Source organism: Schistosoma mansoni, chromosome 6 (assembly GCF_000237925.1).
Source record: "Schistosoma mansoni strain Puerto Rico chromosome 6, complete genome".
In the NCBI taxonomy this organism is placed as follows: Eukaryota; Metazoa; Platyhelminthes; class Trematoda; order Strigeidida; family Schistosomatidae; genus Schistosoma; species Schistosoma mansoni.
The window spans coordinates 6402922-6426358 of NC_031500.1; the positions used below are offsets into that span (position 1 = coordinate 6402922).

At 35.3% G+C, this 23437-nt stretch overlaps 1 protein-coding gene across 1 annotated transcript in view; it reads left to right on the forward strand.

The window, feature by feature from the left end:
- Window positions 1-6215: 6215 nt before the first annotated feature.
- Window positions 6216-23437, forward strand: part of Smp_147160 (Hypothetical Schistosoma spp. protein UPF0506) — a gene marked incomplete at both ends in the record, with an annotated part of 18298 nt that continues 1076 nt past the window's right edge. Inside the window, 4 exons of the mRNA XM_018798092.1 lie at window positions 6216-6222; window positions 6276-6422; window positions 12387-12536; window positions 16811-16987. Of these exons, the coding sequence (XP_018653068.1) occupies window positions 6216-6222; window positions 6276-6422; window positions 12387-12536; window positions 16811-16987 (481 nt within the window). The remainder of the gene's footprint in view (window positions 6223-6275; window positions 6423-12386; window positions 12537-16810; window positions 16988-23437) is intronic.

Here is a 23437-nt window from a genome sequence, read left to right on the forward strand (position 1 = left end):
TCGATCACGCGTCCACGCCAGATTACGAGTGGGTACGTCATGCTGCTCATTTCCTGAGACCATTAGTCAGCTCAGACCAAACGTTTTTCGACATCGGTAACTCTCCAAATATATCTTTGAACTCCTGCCCACTGACTTCTTTGACTAGGTTGGTATCCTTCGATTATGAAGGTGTTAGGAGTAAAGGAGCTGTCAAACTGTGAATATTTCAGGCATTTTTACTTTGATAGTCTTGGATTAGAAAATGAAATCCATTAAGTTGTCAAAGAAGAACTAAAGACAATTTAACTAAGAGCATTCTTCTCAGTTATATTATTAGCTGAAGCTGTACAACCGTATTTGTAGTTGATAAGTGTAAATTGGTCTGTAATTAAACAGGCCAATATTGCACTACTCATAAAATTGGATGAAGTGGTTTTAAAGTATCAGATAGGTACTGAAGATTACACAAGTATTTAGAGTTTGACATCGCCCTCACCAGTAACACCCTTATATTCAAAGTATACCAATCCAGTCAAATCAGAAGACATATATGAAGGAGTCAGAAGATCTCTCGACCACGAGAGACAGATAATCCCGACTGGTGCTGGTATCATAACCAGAATGGTAAGTCTTCCAGAAATTGCAGGAAACCCTGCAATTATCCGAACTCCAAATCCACTGACACGAAAAAGAACTCGGGAAACTTCCCAGCCGGCACGCGTTAACGGCAACCGTAGCCGGCGAACATAGCCGTCTGTTATACGTCACGGATGTGACAACGAAAGTTCGCTACCTCGTCGACACTGGCGCAGAAGTTAGCGTTCTTCCCGCGAACTCTAGCGACAGACTTCATGAGTCTGTTTTAAGTTTACAGGCGGCAAACGGAAAGCCGATTGCTACGTATGGTACAAGGTACGTCTACCTTAACGTGGGTTTACGCAAACCCATACACTGGATTTTCGTTGTTGCAGATGTCTCTATGCCAATCATTGGTATAGACCTGTTACAATAACACAATCTACTGACCGACACACGCTCACGAAGGTTAATAGACGGAAACACTAAGTTATCTGTTTGCGTAACTCCTTTTTCTGGTTGCAGATTATCCCCAGTCACAATTAAGCACGCCATAGACCCCCTATATCAATCATTACTCGACAAATACTTCGGGATATATCAACCGCAACCGGCAATGTTACACATCACATCTCAACCACAGGGCCACCTGTAATCTCGAAAGCATGACGACCGGCTCCCGAAAAGCTTAGGTTGGCTAAAAACGAATTCGACCACATGATAGACTTACGAATAATTTGACCGTCAAATAGTCCTTGGTCATCTCCCTCGCATATGGTCCCTGAAAAGGACAGCAATGATTGGCGTCCAACTGGCGATTACCGGTGTCTGAATGCTGAAACCATCCCCGATCGTTACCCGTTGCCCCGCATTCATGATTTGACAGCTACCTTGAAAGGTACAACTGTCTTTTCAAAAATCGACTTAGTTAAGGCTTACAACTAAATACCTATGGCAACCGACGACATACCAAAAACCGCCATTATGACTCCTTTCGGCCTCTACGAATTCTTACGAATGCCTTTCGGACTAAGAAATGCCGCTCAAACCTTCCAAAGGTTCATAGACGACGTCTTCCGAGGTCTCAACTTCGTACATGCGTTCGTTGACGACTGTCTCATAGCAAGTCCGGACAGAGAATCACATCTCCAGCATCTGGACATTGTCTTCGATCGACTTCAAAGGCATGGCATTACTGTCAACATTCAGAAATGCCAAATCGGAGCCAACTCCTTAGACTTCTTAGGACACACTATTGATGCCCAAGGCATCCGACCCCTTAGAAGCAAAGTGGCGGCCATTCTGGATTACCCAGAACCGACCACGATCAAGCAGTTGCGAACTTTCAACGGCCTTGTAAGTTTCTACAGACGGTTCATACCTAAATGCCCATCTCTTATGAAACCGTTAGCCGACCAACTTCGTGGAAATGCAAAATCAATTAGTTTAGACGACACAGCCCGAAAAGCATTCTCCACAGTTAAGGGACATATCTCTCAGGCAACCCTGCGCGCGCATCAAGACACTCAAGCGCCCATTAGTATCGCCGTAGACGCATCCGACTCAGCAATCGGAGGAATCTTACAACAATGGGTTAACAACTATTGGTAACCTTTAGGATTTTTCTCAAGACGGTTGCTAGACGTGGAATCTAGGTACAGAACGTTCGGTAGGGAACTCCTAGCTATGTATTGTGCTGTACGGCATTTTCAACATTCTATCGAAGGAAGAGAATTCACGCTTTTTACCGATCACAAACCTCTTACCTTCTCTTTAAGCTCACCCTCAGGCAAGTACTCACCCCGAGAGTCTCAACGACTCGACTACATTTCGCAGTTTACTTCAAACATACAACACATTTCGGGAGCAAACAATGTAGTCGCAGACGCCTTGTCTCGAATAAGTTCCTTGAACAGTTTCCAGGGAATCGACCTTCTTAAACTCGCTCAACTTCAAAAAGAAGACATTGATCTTCAGCATGAGTTATCCTCGACAACTCTTAAACTACGTATTAAGCAGATGGGAACAGGTAAGGAAACCTTACTTTGTGACACATCTACAGGTAGAGATCGTCCAGTCGTGCCAAAACATTATCGAAGCAACGTCTTCAATACGTTGTACAATCTTTCTCACACAAGTGTTCGTGCAACAATCAAGCTTATAGACGAACGGTTTTGCTGGCCTGGCATGAATAAAGACGTGAGGGAGTGGGCACGCTCCTGTGTAAGCTGTCAGAAATCTAAGGTCATAAGACACAACAAATGTCCCTTAGGCTCTTTAAAAACCTTTGACGCTCGTTTCGACCACGTTCATCTAGATTTGGTAGGACCCTTACCCGATTCCAACAGATACTCATATCTCTTAACATGCGTAGACCGTTTCACTCGATGGCCAGAAGCAGTACCTATCAAGGACATTACTGCTGAAACTGTGGCTCGCGCTTTCGTTGAACGATGGGTAGCGAATTTCGGTTGCCTTTCAACCATCACTACAGACCACGGACGCCAGTTCGAATCTGGACTTTTCCGTTGTCTGACAACACTATTAGGAATCAATCGCTTCCGAACGACCACCTACCACCAACAAGCAAACGGGTTGGTAGAACGTTTTCATCCACAACTTAAAGCTTCATTATCAGCTACAAACGTTTCACAGTAGACAGACGCTCTTCCACTCGTCTTGCTAGGTATCCGCAATGCAGTGAAGACTGACATTGGATACACTGCATCTCAACTCGTTTACGGAACGACACTCCGACTTCCAGGAGAATTCGTAGATCCTTCGGCTTCTTCATTGAACATGGATCTAATCTCTTACACGTGTAGGCTTACAAACGCTATGCGTCCAATTAAACCTGCTCACACTCGACCTCAATCAACTAATGTTTTCGTTCAGCCTGAATTACGTCATAGCACACACGTCTTCGTTCGTCGAGACTCACATCGACGACCTCTCGAATCAGCATACGAAGGACCCTTCAAAAATCTTCAACGTGAACCTAAGTACTATGTAGTCGATAAGAACGGCACGAACGATAGCATCAGTATCGATCGGCTAAAAGCAGCGTACTTAGAAGGAAACCCTATCTACGTCGATTTCCCTTCGGTACAATCGAACGATACGGCTCCTACACTTGTAGTACCCCATACGACAGCCGATATACACCTTGATACTTCGTCAACGTCGAAAGATAAACTCAAAACAACGCGTTCTGGAAGAAAAGTAAGATTTCCAGAACATCTAAACGACTATTGCACGTAGGACACAAACTAAATCTCGAATCCCCTTTTCATTATTTATTATGAAAAAAATAATTTTTTTTAATATCCTCATTCTTTTTTTATATATACTTATTTCAAAAAACAAAAACAAAACATTTTTCTACTTATGAACGTATATATATATATTTTTATATAAAAAAACCCAAAAAAACCATTTTTTTTGCTAATCGCTTTTACACTGTCGCAAGCGTATTAGTTAATATACATATATATATATATATATTTCCGCTCATCTTGTGTCCTTACGCAAGTACGAGTGTGTTTTCGACATGCACTCACACGTTCTATTTTTTCTCTTTTCCAGGACGGCTGGAAAAGAACGACAAAGTTTCACAAAAACCGAAATTTTCATTGTACCTTATTTCCTTATTGCTGTGTTGTACATTATGGTCCCTTAGTGTAAGGAAAGACGGCCAGACGCTGCTGAACGAAGCAAGCTATCAGAAGGGTGTTTACCAACGACAAACTCGTTGGGTTTAAACTTCTGGCTGGTCACCTCTTAGGGGCATCACTACCCCACAAGGGGGGAGTGATCCGTAGCTGTAAATAATTCCCCAAAATCAATAGCTCATTCAGTGTTCGACATTGGATGCTGACCACATTGTTTAAGTGGGCTTGTTTAACTGAAGGCTTTCGGTCATGAATCCGTACCAGATCACGTTTCGACCCAGCGTGGGACACTGCCCCTACGTCCACTAGCCAGCTTAGAATAAACGCTTCTCGACATATTGATAACGTATCAAATATACCTTTCCTACCTCTTCTCGTCTGACTTCTGATTTCCATTGGTCGGGGGAAAGCTTCGCATACAGAAGGTGCTACTGGTAGCAGGTTGTAAAATCAGAATACTAGTCGTATCTTCAAGTCGTTTGCGAATATCAAACATAGAAATTCGGTCTCGTTGAGGCCTAACTCTTGCTAACGTTTTAAAATAAAGGTGGTGTGGAAATGAGAAGTGATAGTTTATCTACTAAATACGAAAAACAAATTAATCTTGCAGTAATAGCTAATCCTTAATAATGAAGAAATAACACTGGGTTGTAACAAAAGAACTAGAAACAAGAGTGTATTGTTATCCGATTTCCACTGAAGTTTTTGTTTCGATCATTTGAGACTGTTTGTATGTGTCTCCTGTATCTGTAAATAAATCCCTAAAATCAATAGCTCATTAAGTGTTCGTCATTGGATGTTGACCACATTAGTTTTAGCGGACTCATTTGGCTGCAGGCGATCTGTCATGCATCCATACCAGATCACTTTTCAGAACGGCGTGGGAAACATCTCCTACGATCATTAGCCAGATTAGATCAGTCACTTCTCGATATATTGATAACCCATCAAATATATCTTCCAACCTCCTCACTTTTGACTTTTGATTTCACTGGGTAGGCACGATTCGATTATCGAAGTTGTTGCTGGAAAAGTGTTTTCAAACTACAATACCTGTGGTATCTTCAGTGGTTTGTTGTCCATGGAAGTAGAAATTTCAGTTTCTTCGCCTCGTAATTTTACTTCAGTGGCAATGGATTTCCTCGCAGTCCTAATGAATAGCCCCTACTTTTGATGATAATTGATAATTATTTTTGCAGTATAGATAATGGCTGGAGAACTGGAATTTTCCAGATCTTCCTATCAAGATGTCCTAAAAAAAGTGATGAGGATACGCCCAGTATTATAGTTTGACAACTACTAACCAGTAACACCTGTATTAGAATCGTCCCCCAGTTGGTTAAAATCAGAAGTCAGATGGGAAGAGGTTGGAAAGATATATTTGATGCATTATCAATATATCGAGAAGCGGTTGCTCTAATCTGGCTAGTGAACGTATGAGCTGTTTCCCACGCTAAGTTGTAACGTGATCTAGTGCGTATGCATGACCGAACGACCTCAGATAAACAAGTCCACTTAAAACAATGTGGTCAGCATCCAATGTCGAACACTTAATGAGCTATTGATTTTGGAGAATTATTTACAGCTACAGTGACAAACGAATCATAACAGCATCTGGTTTACATGACATGAATAATCGTTGAAATGAAGCCTCGTCGCATCAGCGTTAACAAGGACCGAACCATTAGGACACATTGGTAAAGATCCTAACTCCTCTACAAAAAACCAGGTCAATAATAGCCACTTTTGTTCCAGTTTGTTTAATACTGATAATACGATTTATTTGATGAGATTATAAAGATAGTTTGCTCACAGCAACAGTAGACATTCGATGTTTCAAGTTTTTTGTCCCATCAGTTTAATACGGAGTCTTATTGAATTTGTTTTAGTAGGCCATGTGAGTAGTCTAGTGTAAATGGTACATATTCAAATCCCGGAAATAATGCTGTTATTCGTTTTAGTTATAATAATGACTTCGACAGTTGTATGCCAAGTAGGTGGGACATCTTCTGTTAATTTTTTTTCTAACTTAATGCATGGTATTAGGCATCGGACCAGAACTGCGTTGCTATCAATGCAACTCACTAACACAACCTCATTGTGCAGACTATTTTGATAATCGAACTTTTCCACTCGTCGCCTGTCCAAATGATGGAAGAAATTATTCTAGATGTGTCAAAATGATTCAAGAAAGTAAGTGCACGTGCTTGGCTATTTTTATTTTGTCTCACCTAAATTAATAAGTTCGTATTCCGTAGATCAAGCGCTAGTTCATGCAATTCTAAGAGAAAATAAATTTAGGAGGGGTTTTGTGGAAATTTCAGTAAATTTTTAGGGTATTATATATATTTTGTACAAAACAATGACGAAAGAAATGGCAAACTATGGTGCGAAAATATGTAAACAATTCAATGAATTTTTACGTCTTTATTTTTTTGAAGGAGAAATGTTCAATTAGCTGTGTGTTTAAACATAGCGTTTGTTTAAAACCATTCTCTTTCGTTTCTACCACATTCTTCCTCACCTCTTTACTTCATTTTAATCTATTACACAAAATGTCTAATGTTCGGCTAACACACTGACAAACTTGAGTTAGCTTAAAACGATGTTGCCCACATTTTTTCGAAATTTGCTTATATTGCTCAAAATTTGGCTGTTTAGAATATCTCAAAGCCTGAATTTTTCCCGTAGAATAGTGCAACAAATCAAGTTAATGACCCACAGTATTCAGAATTGTCTAGCTATATAAGTTCTTTGGGACATTTTTATCGTCTTACAATCTCCAGTTGACCATCATGTAGTGTTAAACTAATCTTGATTTACTTGTGCCCCCTGGAATATCAAACCCTTCTGATCTGCAGGGGAAATGTGCAAAGTATGACATGATTACCAACCTCAATCCCATTAAAGTAATTTTATAATACTAGCTAACCGTAGGATTTGTCAACAACATCGTCTCTAAGGGTGCTGTTTCAACTACATTTATCCATCTGTTTCTAATTTTTAACGAATAACATATCAATCAGCAGGTAGTTTTAGGCCATCATTTTTTAGCAACAAACGTGGTTTGATATATCAAGCGATTAATTTAGGTTCACTTTATGAGCTTTGTAATGACTCACTAGTACGATATGTTCAGCTATAACAATTTGTTTCATTATTTATTTATTACGCAAAAGTTAGTCCGGTTTTTCTTTCCGAATAAGTTAATTCTTACCTCTCCTTTCTAAATGGATCTTCATTGACATGCTGATTTTGTTCTTGCCTTAAACTTTACTGAAAATTGCCTAACTATGAATATGACTATAAAAATTTCCAGTCACTGGTAAGCTTGAGAGAGGTTCCGGTAATTGCGTTCATATTAGCTCAATATTTGCCACAGAATTACGACATTGGTCTTAAGGAAACTTGTTGATCGCTTACACTTTCTGCAGTTACGATGACCATCAGTTCCGTGATATACACGTTAATTACATGGGACAACGTTGACTCAAATGTAAATTTACTGAGCAAGTTTATAAAATTTAAACAAACAATTTTTACTACCAATATATTCGGCGGTTTTTGTCGGAACCCTTCAATATAAAATGTGTAAAATAGTTGTTTCGGAGGTGCAAGCGCATACAACGCATAAAAGGAACCAACTATTTGAGTTCGTAATATTCATGTGAGTTTTTAAGCTCATTGTGTTAAGCCAATAATAGTTCAGTGGCAATTAAGTAATTGTGTAAACAAAACTATCCAATTGGGTCGTGCACCTTAGTTTTTATATATTTTTAGAACTTATGTTTATGGTAGCTATATCATCTTTTAAACAGAAACTAGTCAACGTACTGTAAATACCAATTTAATGTTGAACATTCGTCGCTCTTAATGACAGCTCTGAGTGTAAGTTTTGTCCTCTGGCTCAGTTTAATGTTTTATGGGCTTTGAATTCACTTATTAGGCATTTTTTGTGACGGTCCTGTGAGTTTGTTGTGCTAGACACATTTCTTTTCCCAAAAAAAGTCTACATCAAAGGTAGATAAAGGACAATGCACAAGTGAGACAGAGGCCACATATATTTACTGTATACTTATTGTTATCTAGATGTCACAAATATGAAATAAATCATCGGATAATGAACAAGACTGGTATGGGGATAGTGGTTTTATGGATCGCTAAAAAATGACTAAATTCACTTCAAGCTTATTGTCATTAGTCCGTCTATTATTTTTGCAAACAAGTTTTATATTTCGTCTCAACACTGGAAGGGTCATCTACAGATTGTCATAAGTTGACAAAAAGCTGATATAGCTTGATGTTAAAAAAGAAAAGGGTGACCATAGACAAGTGCTTATTAAGCATCAAAAACAGATCCAAAAATACTTGAACAAATAAAGTTTAATATATTTGATTTACATTGATCCGTATTCAAATATGAATGGTTCGAAGTGAGTAACGCTCAACATTTGAAAAATTAACTACCTAATGTACAAACACACTCTACTATAGCATAAGAATAAGTCTACTTAATCATCAAGTGTAACTAGTCTACTGGGTTATATGACTACTCCTCTGAACCACAGACTCAGTAAAAATGGTTCGTTTTGACAGACTAATTTTCATAACATTACATTCATAGATGCATTATAAGAGTACACTCTAGAAAGATTTTCAGCCGTTCATTTCTGCTGAGAACTGTACACTGTATGAAAAATATGACGTTGAATAAAGCCATTAATAATAAGGAAAATAGTCCATTTCATTATCACAATTGATTGATCACTGGGTGGTGATCAATGTCATGCGTGTCAAGTCCTTCTTAGTGCTGATCCATTTCATTATAGTGGTAATTAAAGGCTAACCTAACACAATCGTGTGTAGTAAACGGGTTCATTTAGAATGATAGATTATTCAAAACTGACAGTGGGGTTGCTCAACGGAATAGCTACTTGTTGAGATAGTGAGTAAAAAGAGACCCAAATCCAGTAGAGAGATAGGAATAGATCCCTTTCACTTCATTATAAAACCAGAAATACCGTTTTACTTTGCATAGTTAACCAATTCCCTATCTATTAAAATACGAAGATGATATGTTCACGCATCTTGATATTGTCTCATTTTTCATCGATATTCTTTATCTGTTAGCTTGACACTAAAACAAATGTTTATCCTTATTTATGTTTAATTTAAACAATGAATGATGGTTTTTTAAGGGTTCACAATACTTCACCAAATGACTTATGCAGTTAAAACATGTATTTTATTTCTAAGTAGATGAACAAAATCCTGTAATATAACGAAAATGTTGCTTTAGGGGCTAGATGTATTTTGCTACAGTCTGCAACTTCGATTTTAACAAGTGTTCTGTTGATTGTACATATTGTCTTTGAGCTGAAAAATCACTCATGGTTATTCAAATCCTGGCATTTCATCCAAGGAGTTTCCTCATAGTTAAATAAACCAGTACAAAGCACCCGTATGTTTTGAGGAATACAAGTAGAGTATTTGCGAACGCTATAGCAACTACCTTAGTGTGTTCTCCTGTCGTCAAATACCTGATAAATAAATACTTTCGAAGCACTGGTGTTACAAAAAGTGAGTTGACTCGTCAGCACCTCATAAGAAGAATCGATCACTCCCAATTTTTTTACACTACAAGTAGGTTACTAGTTAACTGAGAAGCTTATATTTGATCAGTGTGTTGTCTTGGAGTATTATTGCTAAAACAAATTGCGTCATTAAATTATGTTTGCTTTTAACACATCATAATTTACCTTAAATTTTAGGAGTGCACTCATTATTTCACTAGTACTTTCTGGATTGATTCGTTAACATTAATTGTTTGTCCGCAAACCATAGAATTTGTTTCAATCACAAGTTGTGATGTGTAGAAATATAGTTCTACATCATAGATATCTCTCAGTACCTTAATGACAATATAGATATCTATTTATAATTTGTTTTACTGACTTTCATGATTCAATGGGGAATCCAATTTTAGCGATTAGGCTGACTAATATTCTGGCTAAAATCTGGGAAACGGACGTAATCCCATCTGACTGGTCACAATCTCTGATTGTCCCAATATATAAGAAGGGGCCAAAATCATCCTGTGATAACCATACAGGGATTAGTCTGACTAACATAGTATCTAAAATACTAGCCTCAATAATTATCGGGCGCCTAACTAAGACTCGTGAACTGCAAACACGAGAAAATCAGGCTGGCTTCAGACCTGGTCGTGGCTGTATCGACCACATATTCACCATTCGTCAAGTTTTAGAGCACAGACATGCTTATCGGCGTCCGACAATGATAGTTTTTCTTGACTTAAAAGCAGCATTTGACTCTGTAGACCGAGAGGTTCTGTGACAGTGTCTGTCATTGAAAGGTGTACCTGAGAAGTACATAAACCTTGTGAAGCTCTTTACTCGAACACTACCAGTCGAGTGAGAGCTTATGGCGAACTGTCATATGATTTTACAACCTCAAGTGGTGTCCGTCAAGGCTGTCCACTGACTGAATTTTCAGGAATTGATTTTCTACCAGGAGGTTCACTTATCGACTTAGAATACGAAGATGACATAGTCCTGTTTGGTGAAGACACTGACAAAATGCAGAGTCTTCTGTTGGAACTCAGTAATAATGCCAGGATGTTTGGGATGCGTTTCTCCCCATCCAAATGTAAATTGTTACTCCAGGACTGGCCTGCGTCAACACCTGAACTAAGGATAGGGAGTGAAGTAGTCGAACGCGTGGACAACTTCACTTATCTTGGAAGTCTGATAAGCCCTAATGGGTTGGTGTCTGACGAAATCTCAGCACGGATTCAAAAAGCTCGTTTGGATTTTGCCAACTTACGTCACCTATGGCGAAGACGAGATATCCGTCTATCAATTAAGGGACGAGTATACTGCGCAGCAGTTCGTTCTGTTCTACTTTACGGCTGTGAAACATGGCCATTAAGAGTAGAAGATACTCGTAGGTTACTAGTATTTGACCACAGATGCCTTAGAAATATTGCTCGTATCTACTGGGATAACCGGGTAAGTAATAGTGAGGTTAGACGCAGGGTATTGGGGAATTATGGTAAATCAGTTGATGAGGTGATGAATCTTCATCGACTGAGATGGTTGGGCCACGTGTTACGTATGCCTGAACACCGATTACCACGACGCTCTATGATGACTAGTATTGGGGATGGTTGGAAGAGAGTTAGGGGCGGCCAAACCAAAACATGGCATCAGTGCTTGAAGTCACTAACTTCTAGTCTGAGCCATGTTGGCAGATGCAGACTACCTGGTTGGGGTCCGCGTGACTATCGTAACCAATGGTTGGAGACTCTGTGTGACATGGCTCAGAATCGATCACAATGGCGTAGGTGTATACACTCTTTATCTTCCCTTAAACCTTGAGATTAAAATTGCTTCATAACTTTTTTCCTTCCTATACTATATCCTTATATACAACCTTTCTTTATATACTACCACCACTAAATGAATTACTTCTATGAATCCGGTGTTCATCTTGTTGTGCTAACGAGGTATGGCAACTTGGACTGATGCATATATGTGCCTGGTCCTACGTTGTCGCTGACTGACTGACTGACCATTCAAAGCACCCTGGCAGGCTGGCACATATATGTGTTGGTAAAAATTACCATAGCATATCATCAGAGAGATAATAGAGTAGTAGAAGTATTAACAGTATCAGAAATGGTGGAAAATATTAAGTATGGAAAAAAATGATTCATGAGGAAATAATGAACCCAAGAGATAAAAGGTATGGGAATTTTAAGAAATAAGAGAATTTGTGTGTACCACTGAGGCCTATTTCGAGCCAAGATAACCTCGTAGACCTCAAATGGGTAGTTTGTACTCACTTACACAGCTCGACTCGACAGTCAGTAATTTTATGGACTGATGCCATGTGCTGATTTGGATTCTTCAAACTTATTCCCACACCAAGAAATATCACACGTTGAGACAGACCGTGGTTGGGGACACGTAATACATGTCTAAACCATCTCAGTTGATAAAGATTCACTACCTTGTCAATCGATTTGTAATATTTACTTAGTATATTGAGTCTATCCTCAGCATTGTTTCATTACTATCTATATAATACTACAACTGTTCATATAAAAATAATCCTATCCATTTGTTTTTACAGTGTATCTAGATGGAAAATGGACTAGACGTTATTATAGAGATTGTGCTGTAACCGGTGTAATTGGTGCAGAAGATGGTCGTTGGTGTATAGATCGTTTGGGTACTTATCGTGTTAAAGTTCGATATTGTAATTGTAACAATAAAAATGGATGTAATTCAAGTACATTACTAACTGTTTCAACAACAACACACTATACTTTTATATTTACTGTATCTATATTTTACATTTATCGAATTCTTAAAGTATAGGCATTTAGATACAAGAAAATGTTTCAATTTCTTCTATTTTTTATTTATATGTTTATGCAATTGAAACGAATAACCTTTTTAAAAATAAAATAATAACTAGGTAATATTGAAATATGAATACAAACTTTCATCTCCATGGTGTCTATCAAGAACAAAAAAAGATATCGATCATTGGAGAGAAACGAACTAGGAGGGTCAGTTACCTCATTATCATTCATTGATTCATTTTTATGCATGGTTACATCATATATATATATATATATATACATATATGGCTTGTTTTTCATTCTTGTATAAAACATATATTTTCTTTATTTTAAATTCACCTCCTTACTTACTGTTAATAGTGAAAAAGTGTATGTAAACAACGAATAATAATACGAATTGTAAAAAGCATTTTGTCTTTTTATAGTGAAGACTATAGATTTGTTCATTAAAGTGATAAGTCCCAAATTGATATATGAGCCAATTCAACAGATGATAGGAGACATTATTGCTGATGTGTAGATTTTGCTTCACAAACCTGAGTAAAATAAAATGATAACGACTTAGTAGAACTACTTGCTAGCACAAAACATTACTACTGAGATAAGTTTAAACTGATTACTTATTGGTCAAGTGTCAAGTTTAGAATATTGAGCCGTAGTTATATCATATAATTATATGTAGAATATCTTATAGATTAATGGAAGTTTCAAGTTCATAAATGCATTAGCAAAACACATGTGTTTCATAGCTACTAATGAGCGTCAACAAGCATGATGAATAACTTGAGGGCTACTCGACAGGTGCAGCGAACTATCGAGAAACTTATTCTACTTATTTTCAAAATGAATGCGACTTAGTTAACTAGGCAAGTGTAGGTAAAATAATCTAATCAGCTCTAAGTTAGCAGCTGAAATTTGATAAACATTGATGAGGAACACAAAGAATAATAGTCAATAAGGAAGAGATGATTATCCATTATCCTGAATAAACAGGTTATATTTATAGAAAGCTAACGATTTCTGTAAACGATATAAACTACTTGCAATTTAGTAAGTAGCATCGTGTATTTCAACAAAAACCTTTCTTGACAGTTGTCGATAGAATTTCCCAGTAAATTGCTTCAATCACTGTAAAAAAATCCCTTGGATGAGAGAACTAGGGAAGAGATTAATTCGGAATACAAGACATTTGGATATTAACTATCATTCACTCATTCCATCTCTACAAAGTTATCTAGGTTTAATAAGTGAATACGGGATGAGGTTGCAAACTGCATGTCCAACCCTCCTCCTTTGTCCGAGCTTGAAACCGGCAGTAGCCCCTAGAGTGGCTCCAGGAGGAGTTAACTATATAGTTAACAGAGAAAAGTTTAAATTTTATTTGTAAACAAATGAAAACATTCAATAAATCCATAAGATTTTGGTGAGTATAATATAAGTAATGAAGTCACACAAAAATTGATGTAACACCAATAATCCTGTTAAATAGTCTTTTCGATTCGGGAAGCCTTTGGACGGCTATCAATTCTCTCTTTGCTTCAATATTCTGAGTGGTAGAATACATCCAGAATGGTACAAATACCAGAAGTGTATATCTAAAAATCTAAGTTATGATAGAAATTGTATCGGAAATATAAACAACTTTTGTATCCCTAATTACTTATACGAGAATAATTTTCAGCAACATATACTACTGACTATAAGGAGTTTAGTGTATAGGTTTTCTGTGTACAAACATTTTTTTTTATAAACCTTTAATATCAGATAGCATTTTCAGTTCTATAAAAATAAAAAAACACTTCATAACATGGTCTGGTAGGGATCTGGTTCATTCGGATCGCTTTTATCAAGGAATGAATAAAGTTCGATCATGTAAAAAAGTAGAAGCTGTAATAGAAACGTTATTCAATACTTTTCAACTTATGCTATTTTATAAATCTCGTTAATCTTATCTAATAGATCAAATAAGAGTTTAAATGGTGATTGATAATATACATTAAAGAGAATGAACATTAATCAAATGTCGATTTTCAAGCTACTAAATCCTAACTGCCGATCACTAATTAACACGGTGGACTATCTCCGATTCCTACTACATCAAAACATGTATCGTAACTTTAGTGTCATCACAATTCAAGAATCTTGGTTAAATGATTTACAGGACAATTGCTTAGTACCATTATGTGATTTCAATAATAATAACAATAATAATAGTTATTTGAGAATTGGAATGAGTGTAGTGAATAAGAACATGGGTGCGGACGATCAAATGTATTTTAGTACAACATTACAGAATATCTCATTAAAATATAACAGCCATATTGTGAACAGTTAATTTGCAAAATAACAATCAATTGTTTCAATTTGACTGTTCCTTCTGCAAATATCCGTCTATAGTCTCTGATTATAATTGTTCATGCATTTTTGTATCAATTGCGTGCTATTCGCGTTCTAGCCTTATCGATCTTCTACTGAAATACATTCAATGCCCGACCATCACCATATACTACTTATGTGGATATCAGTAACCCACACCACCCAAGTACATCTAGAAACAACTATCTACTACAGGAAGTTTCTTTAACGATAACTTGAAAAACAGCGATTTTTTTAAATGTCTAATGGATTATTATTTAAATAAATAAATAAATGCAACTTTTAAATTTATTCAACAATGTGTTGTAGTTATGTCAAATCATAGACTGACTTAATTGCTTAAATGATTACATCCTGTTTGAATGCATATATATATATATATATATACTGTTCCATTGTTAAACAGAAGAATATGAGGTTCTGTTTTAAAATTGAGTTTATAATCATTTGCACAGTATTATGGAAGATTGTTCAGATTGATGGTAGGTTTTATAAATTAATTTAGCCTAATTTAACCAGTGAAATCCAAATCATGTTCTCTTAATCATTTCATTTCGGTTCCATTACATCAATGCAGAATTCGACTCAAGAAGTAGTTTTCATCATGAATACTATTCATTTCTATTAGCGAATAAGTAATATTTCTCCTAGTACCAGTTTTATTCTTAGTCAATACTATCCTTCTAAGTATTAAACTCTAAGAAGGATTCAGTGGATATTTCTAACGGTTTTCTCAGTTTGTAATTGGTTAGCAACTAAAAACTAAAAGACTACTTCGTTTGCTACTCACAAGTTATATTTCATTGTAAGATGTTTGAAAGTTTAAAAAAAAAAAGAATGACTGTGAAATTTGCATTATGAAATCATGATTACTGATCTTAATTCCATTTTGTGTTTGATTTCAATGAAACGATGAAAAAATAATGAGTTTTAGTTGTTAGCAATGTTCATTGATGAGGAGTCCTATACTGGGACGAAACAGCTATCAAATGTTTTCAGGTTTTTAGTGGTGATCTAACATTGATCAGTTCACGGTCCCAGATAAAACTCAACAATCTTCACAACTACATAATAATTAACTTAGTCCTATCTCATTGACTGTTTTAGTTAGAAGAAACATTACTAGGTACGTAGGTTATATTCAACTTCATATAAACATAGTTTTAACATTTGAACAAAAGTTAGTTTACATAATATGCCTAAAATATTAAGAAGTGATAAACAAATTTCTAGGATATTTCTAACAAAGATTGTTCAGTTTTCAAGCTAATTTTAGTTATGGACCGATATCATTGACAAATAGAAATGGAAAAGTGAAAGAAGAAAAGACAACTCTAAGCTTTGAATTCAGTGCTTTAAAGATATTATGCTTGCTATGACACATCAAGGTCCCAGAATCAATCCTTTGTGGGATTTTGAAGAATTCTCAGAGTAGCTATTCATTGCTATTTGGTTTTCGATGTTTCGTGAAATTACATCAGTTATTAGTGAAAATTAATCCAAAAACATTTATGTTTGTCTTTGAACATTTCTCAGAAGTACTTACCATTATCAGCAATCGAAATTCATCTAAGTTCCTTCATCACTTGTAGTGATCTGATCGTTTTACAATTCTGAAGAATTTATTCACAAGTGGAAGTACTCATAACTTGTTTCAGAGATCTATTAGTTCATCTGATTAGTAAAAGGAAATGACACTAAATCATGATATCTGGGATTGACAACTAGTCTGCTGACAGTTCCACTGTAAAGATGGAGACGACATTTTGGACATGTTTAATTTTAAGTTTTTTTCGCTTTACATTTATTCCAGGTGCTTGCAAAGAATATGGAGAATCATGTATGAAAACTGTATTTAACAAATGTTGTGGTAGCAATGTATGTCAACTTATTGGACCATTCAATGGAAAATGTGTTAGATGTATACAAACTGGTTATTCATGTTTACATAATGGAGAATGTTGTTCAAGGAACTGCTGGTTATTTAGATGTAAATAATAAAAAAAGTGTATCTTAGTTACAAAGTGTAACGTATATATTTAGTTACTTTATTTTAATGATTACATTTTATAAATTACAATATAGATTATTTACTTGCAAATAATTGTTATTTATTACTAATAGTGAATGAGCATTCTTGACTATTTACATTAGGAAGAGTGTTAGGATAAGATGAAAACTGTTCGAATGAAGAAGATGGTTTTTAAAAATAGTTTTACTTTAGGTAATATGTTAATAAAGTTGTCATCTATCTATAACCATACAACATTTCATATTGCTACTGATATCTGCATTTAGAATCATAAAAGAACTCATTTGGTTATTATTACACATCACCCCAAATGCTTTGGTACGGCCGAGAGTGGGGAGAGTCCACTCTCTCTTTTGAAATGCTCTCACATGGCCACGCGTATATAGCCTCTGACAGGGAAGTCCCACTCACTACCTTCTCACACCAGGGGTGCTGTTTACGAAATTGAGAGGACGAAAAGTGAATGTCCGACGCTTTAACCGGGTTGGTCGACACGGAAAGTTCACCTAGGGGGGTTGGAAAACCATGATTCCAAACCAATGGTGGACATGGGAACCAGGATCCTGAAGGAACAAATGGCATATGAATCAATCGTTGGTCACCGGCTACCATAGGACTGCATCTAATCACGATGCTCCACTGCCTCGTGGATCAGATCTTTAGGTCAAAGGCTCCGGGAGTGGCCCCCTAAGAAAACCACCTACTTCAGTTTGGGCACCTGTGCAGTATCACAGCCCTCACACAAATCAAATGAGATTTGTGTGGTGCATATGTATCTGGTGCCCCCTTGTACCAATATTTATATGTTTGAATAAAATAAAAAGTCGATCTCCGCTGAAAAATGATTGGAGCTTAGTGACCATTAAAGATATAATTTATTTTAGCTTAAGAATTTTTCACAGTGTACACTGAAAATCTTACGCAGTTTCAAAGTTAGGATCTGAATGTCACACAGATTGAGTTGATTAAAATTTTATACTTTTGATGATTCGCCACTTGTAATTTTTGGGCAACGTCGTCGATAGATATTTGTCTTTCCTAATATCGGTTTGATGACTAAGGTCATAGTTTTTCATCACTTTTCTAGGATATGCGTTTTGAATGTCTCTAATAAGCACTTATTTATTCTTCAGAACAGATGTTTCTAGATATTCATTTGATTCAGACTGTTGTTAACTAGTTGAATTATGCGGGACTAACCGACTTGTAAAAATATTTTGGATTCAATACAAAATCAGTTTGTGGTTACTCACTAATGAGAAGTTCTAAATTATAATAAACGAGATGTTAAATGATCTCTGATTCTCAATGTTTCTTCACCTAATCTCATTCCATAATGGAAATTATTTTCAAATCAATCAACTATTGATAAACCAAAGGGTTATAAGACCATATCATTCTTGACAAAGCAAAGACATATACCTTAAATGTGATTCAAATAACAATATTACCCTTCCTTAATCTTGGTAAATATGATAACGTTGAGCTTCTGAATATTCATCGACCTCTATTCTTCATTTTCGCACAACCTACTATCTTTTAATTATTTAAAACAGGACTTCTGTTACTGAATAAGTAGTTTATGCTATCATGAGTCACTTCAACGTATTCTAAAGACTAACCATAGTAAACTATTATTTCAATTTTCCTACCATTGAATGTTTTATCATGATTAGTTTTCGTATAGGCTCTGTCGGAAAATGATAACATCTAAGAGCTAGAATTTCAATCTAACTTTCAACCATTAATAAGTTTGCATCTGACATACAGGTGGTTACTAGATTAGTGAAAAAGTCTAAGTGGATAAATAAATCGACGTGGTTTAGTGTTCACTGACGAATGATTTGAATAATACCGGTTCAGTGCAGAAGCAGAGCATAGCATAACTAGGTATTCCGTATACTACGAGTAATAAATGTGTTTTAATTCAACAGAAGTAAATATTACGGGAGTAGTTTCGATAAATCTCATAATTTGATTGGTTCATTGTAACTGATCTGCTAGTGATATGATCATGAAAATAGATAACGTACTGAATAATAATTATGTATTTTTGCTCATAGTTGAGGTCTATTTGCCTGATTATCATGTCTTCACTTTTCAACAATTAGCACTCATAGAATTTCTAGGGAGAAGAATCTGAATGAAAAGTTCAGAATATAAGCTGAATAACTTTTATTAAATAATACTGAAGCATAACGAAACGTCTAATTACCACAAGTTACGAATTTTTCTTTTAACTAACTAGATATTTGAAGACAGTTTACTTTTCAGGCTGATATCGTTTAGAGAAACAATAAAGTACTGAACCATTGTTTAATCTTAGTATGGAAGTCCGCTACAGTGAGCACCTAAGGCAGCAAAAGTGGCCAAATTCAGGAGCTTTAGTTCCACAGGTGATTCAAAATCTAACGGTCTGTATGTTTATATTCAGTCAAGTTGCAACATAAAGCATTCAGTACTCAATTTAATTGGTAATTGAATGTCTTACTTCCGACACTGTTGGGCTTCATTAGCTATGAATTCTTATTAAACTTCATAAATTCACATTGAATATAGTTAGTGTTTTGTGTATAATAATTTCTTAACCGGTTAGTTTATAGAGGCTAGTTCAATTTGAAATAGGTTTCGTTACAGGCCTGTATTATTCAATGAATTTTTAAGCTCACTATTCTGAAGCATCTCAAACAAGGAAGAAATAACTATTCGTTACTTTCTAGTGTGTTATAGTTCTTCAGATGTTGTTTGTAATAGTGTGAACTAGTTCCCAGAAATCAAGCAAAAACAAAACAATTATAGATTGTTAATAAATATATTTTTATCATAGAGAAATATGTTTAGAACTCAAAGAAAATAAAACTATCTAGAGATTGAGCGCTCATGCGCGAGACTGATAGGTCTTGAGTTCGAATCTCGTGAGGCGGGATGGTGGATGCGCACTGTTAAGGAGTCCCATAATAAGACGAAACAGCCGTCCAGTGCTTCCAGGTTTTCCATGGTGGTCTAGCTTCAATTGATTCATGATGTCAACTATTAAAATTATCACAAGTCAGTAAAAATCATTTCCATTTCAAAATTTTCTAAAGATCAAATAAATAGACTTCATAGAAAGAACTTCATGAATATCCACAGTTATATAATATTACCATCTTGAACTATTAGCAGATTCAAAATTTAAGATGCACAAATGCACAAATAAACTTCAAATCAAATAGGTATCATTACAAAGGTTTGACTTGATAGTTTCGAAGAAATTGAGCATTGGGTAGATTGTTATAAATAAATAATATCCTAATGAGTAGAAAAATAGGATTTTCTGATGTTTCGTGACTTAGTATAAGCTACTTCTTCAGAGAATAAGCAAACCAAATTAATATTAATCCAAGTTCAAATCAAATAGATGGTTATGCTAAATCGAAATAACATCAATCAGTAAACATGTATATAAGAGATAATTAGTTTTATACTTATTTCCGGTAATTAGCTAAGGTCAGATAATAAATTAGTTATAAGCAATTAAGTAAGAAATTTTCGGGGGAGGGGAGGGAATGAAGTACTATTTACAAATAGATAATATTGTTAAATTCACTTAGTATTGTTTGTTTGAATCTTCCCATTGATGATGTTTAGGGCTGCAACTGGTCAGTCTCTCACTTATTGGCATATATGCATACTGTGAGTATTGCTGCCTTGATATAGCCTTATTTTACAAATAATATTGTTGTTATGTGTAGTACAAATGACCATAGGAAAACATTTTATCTTAATTATATATTATACAAAATAATAACTGTAAACTAAATGAAATAGGCGTCCATTTTTGGGGTTACTCAGGAGGTTTCTGTATATATATATCTCGTTGATAGAGTGAGATTTTTTTGTTTTAATAAAACAAACATTTAACAAAGAATATGCTGAAAGCATCAGTTTTCTTTATCACAATTATTTTGACAATCTTGTTGGAGAACAGTCATGGAAAAGGTGAGAAATATACACTTTTTTTATTGTTACTATTTTGTTTTTCAAATTCGTCAGCTGAAAGTTAATGTTTATCAAGAAACGATATCATTTGTAGGCAACTAATAGTTATCCTCTTGTAACTAGGTTTATTTACTATCTAGTCTTCGTCAGAAAGGTAATATTTATAATCTTGAAGGACTTGATTCTCTTTGGCGGATTCAATATTATGTCACTCAGATTCATGGTCTGAAACGTTATCACAAAGCTATTCGGTTAGCGATTGATCTTATGTAGGACTGATATGTATTTATAACTTGATCAATAAAATTCTATTAGTACTAAGAAGAACTTGACACAAATTATATTGGTCACTACTGAGTGATCAGTCAACTGTAAAAAGTTATCCTCAAGCTGACTTCAGTTCGTAATGTAGTAATGAATTCTATCAATAGCATACTTCAGTTGACACAGCTTGAATCTATTCCAAATTATATTAAATTGGAATCTATTCTTTACACAAAGAATGGCTGTAAAAAGGATAATTTATTTGTAGATAAAGGAATTAGGAAAGAGTATGGTTAGTAAGCTTGACAAAAATTTCGGACTAAAAGTATATTACTCATCAGATTCTGTCAAAATGATTTGATAAGATCTTGAAATATGAAAGTTCTATTTATATTTCTTCAATGAATAATTTATTCTGAAAGGCGTAGAGTCAGAAAAGAACCGGTTTAAAATGTTTCTCTTTAGTTCCATTTGTTTTTCAATTAAATTCCAGTAATTAACCTAACCTATCCTAAAAATTGACTGTCAAAAAACTGAATGTATTTTTATGTAAAAGCACGAAAACCAGGAGAAAAGAATGAGAATCCAGCACATTACTATCGGGAATAAATATATGATACTACTTCAAGAGATATGAGGAAATGATTTGAGAAATAATTAGAAATCAATAACACATCACTGTGGCTTTGAATTATGATAATGAGATTTACTATAAAATGGTGTTGTAACTAAATGTGCCCCTTAAATTAACTAATCAGGTATACAAATTTGTTTATTATTGATCAATAACAAATTAGTAACTAATGTTATGTTTGTTTAGGACTTTTGTGTTGATTATTATCTTATCGATAAGTGTGTCATGTCATCTACCTTCAAACTGTCTGACATTTTGGACCTGTGTATAACAGTCTTCACTGACAATGAATAGTTAAAACAGAACTATAGCTTAATTACAAAATGCGCTCCTCATATCTGATTAATCTAGTTGTCTAGCAACTGAAACTAGGGTCTAGGTTTTTAGCCAGTCAAGGTTTTTACATTTTAAACATTGAGCATTGTGGCAAGCCCCCTAAGAACGTAATAGGAACGCAATTATTTAGATTACGAGAGATTATTTACATTGTTAGGTACTCTTCAGTTTATTTAAACCTGATAGAACTCAACAAATTTTAGGTCACCGAATACTTATCATTCAAATATTGTAACGATGATTATTTTACTTCAAGTCTGGAAACGTATAAACCATGAATTTAATGTTTTAATTTTATTTTCAATTCATAGTTCCTTCTTTATCAAGGTCAAATGAAATGAGTTTATGATATTATTATTAACTGTAAAGATGACGTAGTGGCTTTGCTTCGTTAGTTTATTATCTTTGTAACCGTTATTATATAAATCTCAGAAGGCAATAAGAAGAGGCGACTACAGTTTATTAGCGGATAGCACGGATAACAAAGCTATAAACATATCAGTCGAATTTAAAGCAGAGAGGCGAATGGGTGTATGTGAGTAAATACAGAGGCAATTTTATAGTCAAATCGAATAAGGCGCAGTTAGGATAGTCAAAGGCTAATAATAGGATTCGCGTACATATATACATCGAGCGATATTTAAGCTGTCTAAATTTAAGCTACAGAGAGATATGAGTAGTCTGACAAAATAGTGTTCATAATAGTACAAAGAAATATGCGAATTGATACTGTTCGAATAACATTTTCTGTTAAGTTAATAAAAGGGCAGAACAAAGTTCAACCATAATCAAAATTGATTGTGGCAGAGTTGCTATAATGAGTAGGATAGATACCTTTAGAATATTTAAGTTGTCAGATAAGTGTCAGAATATATTTGATTATTATTTTAGTTACCTTTCACTCATTGATCTCCATTGAATAGATGACTAAAAAAATATGTTATGTCATTTTTAACTTGTACACAATTGATGAAGAATATATCTAGTATGTTTCGCTATGGCAAATAACTTCATTATACAAATCATAAATTATTTATGGATCGTTGAAATCATGAGTCAATTGAAGCTAGACCACCATGGAAAACCTGGAAGCATTGGACCGCCGTTTCGTCCTATTGTGGGGCTCCTCAGTGGCAGTGCGCATCCACGATCCCGCCTCACGAGATTCGAACTCAGGATCTATCAGTCTCGCG